Source organism: Rhinichthys klamathensis, unplaced genomic scaffold (assembly GCF_029890125.1).
Source record: "Rhinichthys klamathensis goyatoka isolate OS25496 unplaced genomic scaffold, OSU_Roscu_1.1 h1tg000057l_1, whole genome shotgun sequence".
NCBI classification, from domain to species: domain Eukaryota; kingdom Metazoa; phylum Chordata; class Actinopteri; order Cypriniformes; family Leuciscidae; genus Rhinichthys; species Rhinichthys klamathensis.
Genome location: NW_026606602.1, coordinates 220,606 through 234,246, shown reverse-complemented (window position 1 = coordinate 234,246; position 13,641 = coordinate 220,606). Strand labels below are relative to the sequence as shown.

At 42.0% G+C, this 13,641-nt stretch overlaps 1 protein-coding gene and 1 non-coding gene across 2 annotated transcripts; one reads left to right on the top strand and one right to left on the bottom strand.

The window, feature by feature from the left end:
• Positions 1 to 1,215: 1,215 nt before the first annotated feature.
• On the bottom strand, positions 1,216 to 1,287 carry trnar-ccu (transfer RNA arginine (anticodon CCU)). Its single transcript has one exon. It is a non-coding gene; the product is annotated as a tRNA-Arg (tRNA).
• A 2,288-nt stretch (positions 1,288 to 3,575) lies between these two features.
• On the top strand, positions 3,576 to 12,220 carry LOC130083614 (uncharacterized). The gene is made up of 11 exons (XM_056248731.1): positions 3,576 to 3,696; positions 3,814 to 3,978; positions 4,388 to 4,525; positions 4,966 to 5,046; positions 5,314 to 5,804; positions 5,920 to 6,247; positions 6,370 to 7,219; positions 7,273 to 7,482; positions 8,109 to 8,530; positions 8,867 to 9,988; positions 11,786 to 12,220. Exons 1-11 carry the CDS (start codon positions 3,625 to 3,627, stop codon positions 12,218 to 12,220), a joined length of 4,314 nt encoding a protein of 1,437 aa, XP_056104706.1. The 5' UTR covers positions 3,576 to 3,624.
• The last annotated feature ends 1,421 nt before the right edge of the window (positions 12,221 to 13,641 follow it).

Genomic DNA, 13,641 nt, shown 5'->3' with positions numbered 1-13,641 from the left:
TTATTAATCTTCGCTGTGAAACCTCTGTGAGATCTACCAGACAATCACTTATGAGTAATTGTCTGGTTCCTTTTCGTCGTTCCGCATTTGGACTATCATCTTTTGCAGTGAAAGCCACTAATCAGTGGAATGCCCTACCAGAGGATATAAAAGGGTGTAAAGCTCATGGTCTTTTTAAATTGAAGTTAAAATCTTTTTTAAAATTGAACCAATTATGTAATCATTGAGATTGTTGTAGTTAAATTGATTGACTGATTTATATATTTATGTTTTTTATGGCCTTGACAGCGTGTATGTATGTATTTATTGTATGTGAACATAGGTATTGTCTGTGTAATGTTTTGTTAGCTTTGTCCTGTCTGGGGGACTACGGATGAAAAATAGCCTTTGGCTAAATCCGGTACAATACATGAAATGGAAATTTTATGTTAAAAATTGTGCATGGTCCCTTCATAAATAAATAAATAAAAAAAAATAATAAAAAAAAAGGGCTTGCGTTTAGGCACACATGAAGTGCACACGAAGTGCCTCTGTCATAAATGTGATCAGGTGAAAACAACAAAAGATTTTAGCACAAAGATGTGACAGCTTTTCTTCAAGTAGGAGCAGAGTATGTTTATAAGTAAAGCTGTCTTAACAGAGGATGGTTTCGATCCATCGACCTCTGGGTTATGGGCCCAGCACGCTTCCGCTGCGCCACTCTGCTCGCCATAGAAGAGCTCCCATTCACAGGTGTTTTCAAAAGGGCTTGCGTTTAGGCACACATGAAGTGCACACAAAGTGCCTCTGTCATAAATGTGATCAGGTGAAAACAACAAAGGGTTTTAGCACAAAGATGTGACTGCTTTTCTTCAAGTAGGAGCAGAGTATGTTTATAAGTAAAGCTGTCTTAGCAGAGGATGGTTTCGATCCATCGACCTCTGGGTTATGGGCCCAGCACGCTTCCGCTGCGCCACTCTGCTCCTGACAACAGACTTGCCATACTCTACTGTTTTCAAATTGACATGCGTTTAGGCACACTTGAAGTGCTCTTCTGTCATCAATTAGAACAGGTGAAAAATGCAGAAGGTTCTAGCACACAGCTGAGGCAACTTTTCTTCAAGTAGGAGCAGAGTATGTTTATAAGTAAAGCTGTCTTAGCAGAGGATGGTTTCGATCCATCGACCTCTGGGTTATGGGCCCAGCACGCTTCCGCTGCGCCACTCTGCTGTAAACCACCCCAGATGGGACTCGAACCCACAATCCCTGGCTTAGGAGGCCAGTGCCTTTCCATTAGGCCACTGGGGCTGTTCAGAATATGTGCTCATCTGACCACATTACTTTGGCTTCAGTGACAACAACAGCATCGGCATTTAAACAAGGCCAGCACACAAAGTAATCCGGATGAACGACTACTTCGATAGGCCACTGGGGCATGACTCGCTTGCCCTACTAATTGTCCATCTCATTCAGGTGGCTTAGTCAATGAGGCGTTAGAACAGGGCATACACACACAAACACACAGATTTTCTGAATGAACAAGCGGGATGTGGAAGTTGCTCTTTATTTGGGATAAAACATGGACATACCTGAAGAAGCCTTAGCAGAGGATGGTTTCGATCCATCGACCTCTGGGTTATGGGCCCAGCACGCTTCCGCTGCGCCACTCTTCTCGCCATAGAAGAGCTCCCATTCACAGGTGTTTTCAAAAGGGCTTGCGTTTAGGCACACATGAAGTGCACACGAAGTGCCTCTGTCATAAATGTGATCAGGTGAAAACAACAAAGGGTTTTAGCACAAAGATGTGACAGCTTTTCTTCAAGTAGGAGCAGAGTATGTTTATAAGTAAAGCTGTCTCAGCAGAGGATGGTTTCGATCCATCGACCTCTGGGTTATGGGCCCAGCACGCTTCCGCTGCGCCACTCTGCTCCTGACAACAGACTTGCCATACTCTACTGTTTTCGAATTGACATGCGTTTAGGCACACTTGAAGTGCTCTTCTGTCATCAATTAGAACAGGTGAAAAATGCAGAAGGTTTTAGCACACAGCTGAGGCAACTTTTCTTCAAGTAGGAACAGAGCACGTATTTAAGTAAAGAAGGTTTAGCAGAGGATGGTTTCAATCCATCGACCTCTGGGTTATGGGCCCAGCACGCTTCCGCTGCGCCACTCTGCTGTAAACCACCCCAGATGGGACTCGAACCCACAATCCCTGGCTTAGGAACGCCAGCTGCCGAAGGATAGTCCGACAATATGGGGATAATGTTGAACAATGTTGAACGCCACAGCCAATCACGTAGACGCGCTATAACATTTGCAGCCAATCAGAGAGCGCCATTCTTGACATTTTCTTATCATTTTCGACATTTGACCAATCAGAGTACAAGATTTTCTTATAATTTTCGACATTTGACCAATCAGAGTAAAAAGAAATCTCGACGGCACGTTTATGCTTATCACCGCTAGGTGAAGTCAGGAAGATAGCCAAGTGTCAATCAAGTTGCCGAACTGAGCCGAAAGTGTACGGAGCGGTACGAAGTGATGATCCTCAGGGGCGTGTCAGAGGTAAAAAAAGTTCAGTTAGACGTCGAGCATCACTGTCAGGGGGGTCAGGTTGCATAATTTGAACGGAGGACTGCGAAACAAAATTTTCGGTAAATTTAACGTTATTTTCGGACAACAGGTAAGAACGAATAATGTAATTGTATATTTGAATATGTCGTGTGTGCTTTTTTAAAGAAAACCTTTTTATTATTACTAGTTTTGTCCAAAACGATTTAACCTTAACTTACCTAGCCCCCCCAAAAAAAGAAAAAAAAAAGAATGTCGGGCAAAAAATCCCATAAAGCCATGTCGGATGCTGACTGGATTTCAAGGCTAAAAAAGTTTGCCAGCACAGGAGTTTGGCCATCAAATGAGGGTAACAGGCCAGCTCCTCGACAGAAAAAGTGGCATGACGTGTATCAAAAGGTGAGTGTGCTTTTGTCACCTTTGCATGGCAGTAAGGAATAAAAATGACATTTGAATGTAAAAATGACATTTTAATGACAAATTCAATTCGTACCACTGTAGTTGAGGTCAATAAAAACATTCATGACAAAGTTATAATGGCCTCATGACCAACCACATAACAGTTTAATGTAATGTTAACCTATAAAGCTAAGTGGTTTCTTAAGTTTGATAATTAATCTGCTATGTCATGTTTATGACATATTATGTTATCTTGGTATTGTCAAGTTGTTATGACACTGACCAGTTATGATGTATTGGTTAATGTCAAGTTGTCATAACAAAGACATCTCAAACAATGTCATATTTGCATTAAAAATGTCATAATTGACCGAATGACACTTAATGGCAGTTGTCATAAACATGCATAAAACCTCCTTCATATTCATGATTATGAGGGTGTCATGTCAGTCTTATGCACACCCCTTCAAGTAAAGTGTTACCGTGTGAAATGTTCCTCACTCTTTCTCTCTAATTTTACAGTTTGTATCTCCCCTTCAAAGAACATGAATAAAAATAAATATGACACACGTCATGGAAAATGACAGTAGATTAGTTTCCCATTCCGGTTTAGTTGAAATGCATGTATTGTGTATATGACATGTGTCATAATGTTTACAGATTGAAAAATGTCCGATGCAGTCTCGCGGCCAGACGACCTTGTTCAGAGAGGTCCCAAAGTGCACGTGTGGTTTTCACACTCAAAAGGTAACAATGTGAAGATGTTGCAAGTATTAAAACATAATAATAATAATAATTTACTGAATAAATGTTTCTCGTTCAAAAGTGATTGAAGCTGATGTCATTTTTGGTTGTCTTAAGCAGGCCACAGTCTCTACTGGACAAGCACCAATGGTTGTGGAGCAACAGTCTGCCGCTACTGGACCAGCACAGGAGGTCATGGAGCAGAGTCAACCTCAGCCTCGACTCCAGCCCCAGCCACGGCCTACTGCATCTGTGACATCTAGGATAATACCAAGTTTGTCAATGGTAATAACATTTTTATTAATACATGTATTATTAATTCAGTCATCATGCATCTACTTTCAAGTATAACCTTAATTACTGTTAATAAACACTTTATCTTACAAGCTATGTGCAAACTAGTTTTGAATCAATGTCATTTTTAAAAGGTACCTGTTGAATTACAATAATACTCACATTCTAGCAATGTCTTCCCACTCATTTTTCTATTCTAACTGTGCTTGCTTCAATCTATATAAGTAGCAGAGGGTTGTAATATGAACAAATGTACAGCAAGAAAGCAGTTAATTTAGTTATATGAAATATTGAAACAACAGATATTTTCTCATTTACCAAAAATGTAATTATATTTTCTGCCACTGTGCTGTTACAGCTTATTTTGTCATTTAGTTGAAATTGTTTTGCCCTATTTTAGTTTACCAAGCCAAGATTTGGTGGGTCCCACATTTCTGCCGCAAAGCCAAATCTAAGTGTGTCTAGGAGACCATCTCAGGTTGATGACCAACCCAGCACAGCAGTGTCCAGTGCCCCTACACCAAGCACCACTGTCTCTGTAAGTACTGGCATAATCCACATTGCATTCTATGAATACACATTCCACTCCTGTGCACACATATCTTGTATTCCAGGAAATCTTACAATAATGAAGTAATAACAGTACTATATACTCTTTGAATTAAATAGATTTTATGTACAGTACTGTTCAAAAGTTTGTGTGTTCAGTAAATTGAGACTTTTTTTCAGCAATGACACATTAATAAATACATTTGAAAATACATTAAAATAAGCAGCAATATTATTTCCCAGTATAACTGTTTTTGACTGTATTTTAATCTTCTTTCAAAAACATAAAATAAACTTACTGACCCCAGACTTTTGAACAGCATTGTATAATTCCATCCAGGATGAGTTACAATTATTGGACAGGTATGTTTGACTGTTTCTCTTGTTATATATACAAAATCTATTATATTTCACTGCATGATTTTACAGACACAAGATCCTGGAGTTCCAGCCTCTGTCCCCAGAACCACTGCAGATGTGACCAGTCCTGAGTCTTGCGGTATTGTCTCGGTACGCAATTTCAAATTCTATTGGTCTAAAATAATTTATTTTGCATATTAACTGTCACAACTCACTAGAGTCGCACAAAATAGCGCTAGCAGCTGACACAATTCTGAAAACATTTGGAACAAATGTACCAATTATATTCAAATTTCCTTAAGTACGTAATTGACATCCAATATTTTCTATTTTATGTGAGGGTAGACTTGGATAGATAAAGCGCTAATTAAATAAATGACCTGCTAGACTAAATGTTTTTTTCTTTTTCCTTCACAGACTGCTCCTTCCGGGGCGTCATTGCAAGCTCCATCTGCAGTTCGACTGCACCGTTTGTGGTCGGAGACCTTGCCGCCAGAGGACCACAGGTGGATTGCCAGCAGGCTTTTTAAAATGGGGCCCAAGGGAAAACCAGAGCTTCGAGACAACCTACAGCTCTGGTATTACCCACCACAGCCAGCACTTATTTATAACCAGGCTCCAGCTCCAGACAGATTTTTTTGTCATGCTCTGTTGCTGTGGATGCCGTACAAGCTGTGGAAGATCAAGGCTGTCTGTCCCAATTCTGCTTGCGGGCAGCATCAGCTAACAGGAGGCGGTCTGCACAAAAGGGCACGGCAGGTTCTGGACATCGATAGGATGTACAACATGGTCACAGAAACCCTCATCTGTACCAAATGTAAAGCCTCGCATGTGTCCTGGAGTCAGACTGTCCTGCAACAGCTGGATCTGGGTCATCGCTCTGAATTTCGGGTCATCCTCACGCGGAAGTAAGTACACTTTCATTCCACATCCAGTTGATAGACCATCATCACATATATTTGCAAATATTTTACAAATCAAACATGTAAAATATATGAATGTGTGGATTTTGCTTTTCCTAAGGTATGCCTGTGATATGAGAGTCATTCGGCTCCTGCGTGAGCGTGGCCTAGGCAACAGTCCCACGCGGGTCATCAAACAGCTGCGTGAGAACCACAGCGAGGAGTGGCTCCAGCGTATGGCCCGGTACACCACCCAATGTGTGGACTTCCTCAAACGACCCGGGGTGTTGCAAATACCATTCCAGGAACCCCCAGAGCCTACAGTGGTGCCAAGCTGCAAGTGGCTGCTCACCGTGTACAGCCAAGACATCCTGACAAGACTGGATGAAATCCATGCAAGGATAACATCCACGTATGGTTCAGTCTTGAAAATGGATTCCACTAAAAAGGTTAGCAGGGGATTTTTGTTCATTTATGGTGTTTACTGTTATATCATTATCAGAGCATGAGTATCATATTCTACATGGTGTGATGTTTCATTACATTGCATGCTTCCTGTCATCTACTGCAGATCACTAAGAAGCTGGCTGGGACGGCAAGGGGAACGGGACTCTGGCTTACCTCTGTTGGCAATGAGTTTGGTCAGGTGCTCATGAGTGTGCTGACAGCACAGGAAGGAGCAGGACTGGACATGATGGTCGATGGTCTGGTGAAGAGGTACCAGCAGGCTAGTGTGGATCCACCTGCTGTTTTGTATGTGGACTGTGGCTGCTGCACTGATGTGGGTGAGACCAAGCTGAAAACCAGATTCAGAGGTTGGCCTGATCTCATGATTCGCTTGGACATCTGGCATTTTATGCGCAGGATTGCCGTGGGGTGTACAACTGATGCCCATCAGCTGTATCCCATCTTCATGTCACGGCTGTCAGCGTGCATTTTTGAGTGGGATGCGGCTGATGTTTCTATGCTTCGCAAAGCAAAGAGAGAGCTGTTGATATCCCAGGGTTGGCCTGCGCTGACAGATGAAGATGTCAACAAGCATCTTACCAGGGATGAGCTGGCACTCCATTGCCGGAGGAGGACCTGTGGAGAGGAGACTACCATCCTTCTCCTTGAGCGGCTGCTCACAGAGCTCCTGAGCAGCAAGGGCAAAGACTCCCTGGGGGTTCCTCTCCTGGACCGAGAAAGGATGGAGCACATCTGGAATGTCCAGAAGAAGCATGTTAAATGCATTCAAGACCCCCCTGGTGTTATGCTCTATACAGAGACAGGGAGTCTAAACAAGGGAGGCGTTCTTCTGAAGACCTACAGATGTGCCAGAGGCTCCACTTCTCTCGAGTCCTTTCATTTACACCTAAACCGTTTCATCCCAGGTATGTCTTTGTCACACACACTGTGCATGTGTAAAGAAAGAGCATTAAGTGTTTTGTATGTTTCTTTAACACCCCCTAAACACTGTTGTGTCTATTTACAGGGACCAGTGCAAACAGTCTGAACTTTCAGATTTATCTGCTGGAGGGTCTACACCGGTGGAACCAGGACCGGGAGGCTGCTTCCCTGTCATCGGAGCCATCAGCTTTGCGCAGCTACACAGGAGAACTTGTTCACTGTGTAAACAGCAATTATGAAAAGCTGTTTGGCAGGAAAGTGGTCCCCACGTTTTGTCCCCCTGCATGTTACACCGGTGAGAATTATTGTATATATTTTTTATTTTATCAACTTGCAATTTCTGTGTAACCTCCGTCTATATGTCAGATTTAATCCTATAGAGTCGATTGTATCATAATTGATATGCAAGTTTCTAAAGGCCTCTAAATGATCAACATGGTCAAAACTTTTCAGGAAACATGGCCTCTGTCGTCTGATTGATTATAGTCTTTTAATATAATTGTAAAAGTGTCCACCTTCAGCTCGTGCTTCACGTTTCTTTTCACTGTGAAACCTTTACTGATTTTTATAAAGTAATTGTAAGAATAACTTTTATATTGTTAGTAATATGTAATGACTGTAATATGTAATAAATATGTAATGACAGCTTGGGTTCACTTGATTAGAAAACCATGTTACATGTAAATATCAAAATTATCATCAGACTTTTCTCTCAGTCACCATTGTATTGCATTTCATTTCATGTTTTGCCCCCATAATTAAACGTGTTGGGCCTCTGAATAAAACAGTTTTTTTTTTCTCCTTGACGATGAGCTCTATATTCTCACACTATATGAGCTAGCCTACTACAAAAGCCTAATGTATCAAATATGATACACAACATTCTATTTAATTTCTGTTTGTTTATTGTTTTTATTTCAGGTGAGCTCATTGGAGTGCAGTATCTGTTCCAGCAGACTGGTCAGGCACTGCAGGACATGAATCCAGACTCTGAGCAGACAGCAGAGCTCATTGAGGACCTCAGTGTGGAGGAGCGAGATGAAGATGAGGGCTTCTGTGACATCAGCGAGGATCACACAATAGCAGATCCGGAGGCTGTTCTGTCACCGCCCTCTTCCACACTGACACTGGGTTCTTCCACCCTGGTCACCAGCAGTGCCACACCTGTACTGGGCTCCACATCCCCTCCACTGGTCCCTGACCCCAAACTTGGCCTCACACAGTCTCCTTCATCACCTGGACCCTCAGGGACTGCCGTCACACCTGTTCCCTCTGAAACATCTGTTTCAACTCTCCCCTCAGATCCAGAGGATGCTGGTCAGGATGATGGTGAAGAAGAGACGGTAAATACCAGTCCTTTGCATGTCTTTCAAATTAACTAGAATAATTATGATGAATTAACATCCAGTGCTTTAAATACAGACTTTCCACATATTTTAAATGTAAAAGTACAGCCTAAATTCATTTGTAAGCTGCAAATACACATCAAGTCAAGTCATCTTTATTTATTTGGTGCTTTGTAAAGAACATGTTAAGAAAATGTCAAGAATGGGGCTCTCTGCTTTGTACTATACAGTGCTTTACGGTGATAAACAGGAAAATAACACAATCAGTTATGGAATTATGCATTAGACAGATGTGATGTAATAATTGTATTGCGTGTTTGTGTTTTTTAATAGGCTGTTGACTACCAAAATGTCCCGGGTTATCAACATGTGGACCAGCTGGCAGAATATCTGGTGGATCTCCGGGCCCACACAGCCCTCAGCCTGACCAACCAGGAAGCCAACACCATTATTGCTCTTTGGCAGAACCTGGATGACCGGGACAAGGAACGGGTGGTGTATGACAGTCGATGCCGAAAGAGACTGCTGAGTGGACGCTTCAAAGTCCCGAAGAGGCCCACTCACCCTGGTGTAGAGAGCACCACCAGATGTGTGCTGGGTGCAAGCAGCTCACCTGCTCAGTGGCCTGACTGTTGCCGTCTGGTGGAGACCATCTTCATCAGACTTTGCACTGTCCACCCAAGCCCTAAAAGAAAAGGCAAGGGAGCCCTGTCAAGATGGTCTCTGATCCTGCAAGACTATCGCAGGATAAGGCAGCTTGTACTGGGCAACAGCTTGGTGATGGGAGGAACATCGATGCAGCTGGTGGAGGTTAACCAGAACACCCTGATTCAGTGGTATAACAGAAGACAGAAAAAGCAGGAGCTGTCTGTGCTGCTTCAGGGTATTCAGTTGCCTCAGCCCCTCCCTGAAGCTCCAGAGCCTCTCCAGGTTGCCAAACGTCTACGGACTGAGCCAGAACAACCAGGGGAGCAGCACCAGTACAAGCTACCAGAGAGCACAGCTGGTCAGGCAAAGCAGAGGCAGACTTCTGTTGGGCGACCCCCTCTCAGACCCAAGGCACCAGCGCAGAGTCAGATGTTGCTGACACCATCAGCACCTGGAGCATCACTGCAGATGGTCCCAAATATACTCATACCATCAGCACCAGGTTTCCAGGGTGTGCCAATGTTTCAGGGTGTGCCAATGATCCAGGGAGTTCAAATGATCCAGGGTATCCCAATGGTCCAGGGGATGCAAATGATACAGCCACTGTTACAGCCAACAGCTGTACAGGGCACTCGCTTACCCGCTGCACCAGCTGCCCATCCAGACGCCATGCCCAAGAGACCCTACAGGAGAACAGTTGCGGCCAACACTTGCAAAAAATGTGGGCAATATAAAACAAGTGCAACAGGTCATAGCCAGTACAGGGGCAGGGTGTACTGCCCACAGACTGAGACTGTTACAAAAGAGGTGTGGTTAGAGGAAATGCGCAGAACCATTCCCAAATAATGTATATATTTTCATGTACAGTATATAGCATCATGTATATAGTGTGAACAGTTGTTTAAATAGTTAATACTTGTGTTGTATATTATTTAATTTTGTTTTTTTAACGTTATTTAACATTTTAACTTTTTATTTCTTGTTTTTGAAAACCTATTTAACTTTTCATTTTATTTATTTATTTTTAAAACATGTTACCAGTATTTAACATATTAATATTCATTACTGTTCTGTTGGCATGATTGGAAAATAAAAACAAATTGGCAAGTGATTTCTTTTTGACTTTCATATATCACTAGTTCATCAGTACACTGCAACAATATAACATTTGTATATAAAAAGATAATTTGTACATTTTGTTATTCTTGTGATTGACATTTTCAGCATATTAGTAACTATTTAATGGGTTGCATTTTGTTCATTACAAATAACAGTTTTGCAAGTTTCTTGTTTGAATGTAACCTAAAAAAATGCTTAATTAGATCAATAATAATACAACAACTACTAAATAATATCACTTTTTATTGGCAATTATATATTTTTATAAAAGAATATAAAAACAACACAAACAAATTACATATGTATATTTTATTAACACTGGAAAAGTATGCATTAAAAAATTAGCTTATTTTCTTTTACTTTATTATAACAGAATGTGCTCATTTACTTTCATATAACACAATATTTCATCAGTACACTGCACCAATATAACATTTGTATTTAAAAAGATAATTTGTACATTTTGTTATTCTTGTGACAGACATTCTTCATATTAGTTACTATTTAATGATTTGCATCTTTCTTCATTGCATAATAATGCAAATAACATTATTTTTCATGATAGAATATCAAAAAACACAACAAACAAATTAAATATGTATATTTTATTAACACTGGAACAGTATGCATTCAAAAATATTGATTATTTATTCTGGAACAGTATGCATTCAAAAATATTGATTATTTATTCAAATAATACATATGACAAAAAGTTGTCTTTAGCTGGATTCGAACCCCGGTCTTGGTGAACACCTGCAATAGAAAACAGTGTAATATAAATGCGTGATTTTCACACACGAAGAAACCGGAAAATGTATCATAAGACCTATGCTAATGAAGGTATATCTTTGAACATCAAATTTCAGCCTTTCTTTTCTTCATTTTTTCTTTCTCTTCTTCCCCCTCTCTTTTTCTTCCTTCCCCCTTTTCTTCCCTTCTTCCCCACCTTTGTTGGACTATTGTTCCCCAGCTTGAACGCAGTGCCTTATCCATTAGGCCACTGGGGCTGTTCAAAATATCTGCTCATGTGCCCCCATTACTTTGGCTTCAGTGACAACAACAGCATTGGCATTTAAACAAGGCCAGCACACAAAGTAATCCGGATGAACGACTACTTCGATAGGCCACTGGGGCATGACTCGCTTGCCCTACTAATTGTCCATCTCATTCAGGTGGCTTAGTCAATGAGGCGTTAGAACAGGGCATACACACACAAACACACAGATTTTCTGAATGAACAAGCGGGATGTGGAAGTTGCTCTTTATTTGGGATAAAACATGGACATACCTGAAGAAGCCTTAGCAGAGGATGGTTTCGATCCATCGACCTCTGGGTTATGGGCCCAGCACGCTTCCGCTGCGCCACTCTGCTCGCCATAGAAGATCTCCCATTCACAGGTGTTTTCAAAAGGGCTTGCGTTTAGGCACACATGAACTGTGGAAGCAGTGGAGTCATTCAGGTTCCTGGGCACTATCATCTCTCAGGACCTGAAGTGGGACAATCACATTGACTCCATTGTGAAAAAGGCCCAGCAGAGACTGTACTTCCTTCGCCAGCTGAGGAAGTTCAACTTGCCACAGGAGCTGCTGATTCAGTTCTACTCAGCCGTCATTGAGTCTGTCTTATGCACTTCCATCACTGTCTGGTTTGGTTCAGCTACCAAATCAGACATCAGGAGACTACAACGGACAGTCCAGACTGCGGAGAGGATTATTGGTGCCCCCCTGCCAAACCTCCAGGACCTGTACTCTTCCAGAGTGAGGAAGAGAGCAGGTAAAATCATCACAGACTCCACTCACCCTGGACACCACCTATTTGAACTGTTACCGTCAAGACGGCGACTCAGATCACTGGCCACTAGAACATCTCGGCACAGGAACAGTTTCTTCCCACAGGCCATATCCCTCCTGAACAGTTAACACACCTCCCAAGGCATATGCTTTAAGTGCAATACTCCCACTGTTTAGTGCAATATCCTACAACTCAGGTGATACTTATATGTAGATTTATTTATTCATAATATTCAAAACACTGTAATATATGTGATACTTGTGACAACTGTGATACTTTTATTCTCATATATTTATATTTATATTTTTTATTCTTAGAATTTGTAGTATTATGTTTCTTGTTGTATTTGTATTTGTATATGTCCACTGGAAGCCTCAGTACCAAAACAAATTCCTTGTGTGTGCAAGCACACTTGGCAATAAAGCTCTTTCTGATTCTGATTCTGATGAAGTGCACACGAAGTGCCTCTGTCATAAATGTGATCAGGTGAAAACAACAAAGGGTTTTAGCACAAAGATGTGACTGCTTTTCTTCAAGTAGGAGCAGAGTATGTTTATAAGTAAAGCTGTCTTAGCAGAGGATGGTTTCGATCCATCGACCTCTGGGTTATGGGCCCAGCACGCTTCCGCTGCGCCACTCTGCTCGCCATAGAATATCTCCCATTCACAGGTGTTTTCAAAAGGGCTTGCGTTTAGGCACACATGAAGTGCACACGAAGTGCCTCTGTCATAAATGTGATCAGGTGAAAACAACAAAGGGTTTTAGCTCAAAGATGTGACTGCTTTTCTTCAAGTAGGAGCAGAGTATGTTTATAAGTAAAGCTGTCTTAGCAGAGGATGGTTTCGATCCATCGACCTCTGGGTTATGGGCCCAGCACGCTTCCGCTGCGCCACTCTGCTCGCCATAGAAGAGCTCCCATTCACAGGTGTTTTCAAAAGGGCTTGCGTTTAGGCGCACACGAAGTGCCTCTGTCATATGTGATCAGGTGAAAACAACAAAGGGTTTTAGCACAAAGATGTGACAGCTTTTCTTCAAGTTATCCGGATGAACGACTACTTCGATAGGCCACTGGGGCATGACTCGCTTGCCCTAATAATTGTCCATCTCATTCTGGTGGCTTAGTCAATGAGGCGTTAGAACAGGGCATACACACACAAACACACAGATTTTCTGAATGAACAAGCGGGATGTGGAAGTTGCTCTTTATTTGGGATAAAACATGGACATACCTGAAGAAGCCTTAGCAGAGGATGGTTTCGATCCATCGACCTCTGGGTTATGGGCCCAGCACGCTTCCGCTGCGCCACTCTGCTCGCCATAGAAGAGCTCCCATTCACAGGTGTTTTCAAAAGGGCTCGCGTTTAGGCACACATGAAGTGCACACAAAGTGCCTCTGTCATAAATGTGATCAGGTGAAAACAACAAAGGGTTTTAGCACAAAGATGTGACAGCTTTTCTTCAAGTAGGAGCAGAGTATGTTTATAAGTAAAGCTGTCTTAGCAGAGGATGGTTTCGATCCATCGACCTCTGGGTTATGGGCCCAGCACGC

Excerpts from the sequence above, each read along its gene's own strand:
- LOC130083614 (XM_056248731.1), top strand. The coding sequence starts at position 3,625 with ATGCAGTCTCGCGGCCAGACGACCTTGTTCAGAGAGGTCCCAAAGTGC. Across the intron at positions 3,697-3,813 it reads GTGGTTTTCACACTCAAAAG|GCCACAGTCTCTACTGGACA; the intron begins GTAACAATGTGA and ends TGTCTTAAGCAG. Across the intron at positions 4,526-4,965 it reads CACCAAGCACCACTGTCTCT|ACACAAGATCCTGGAGTTCC; the intron begins GTAAGTACTGGC and ends ATGATTTTACAG.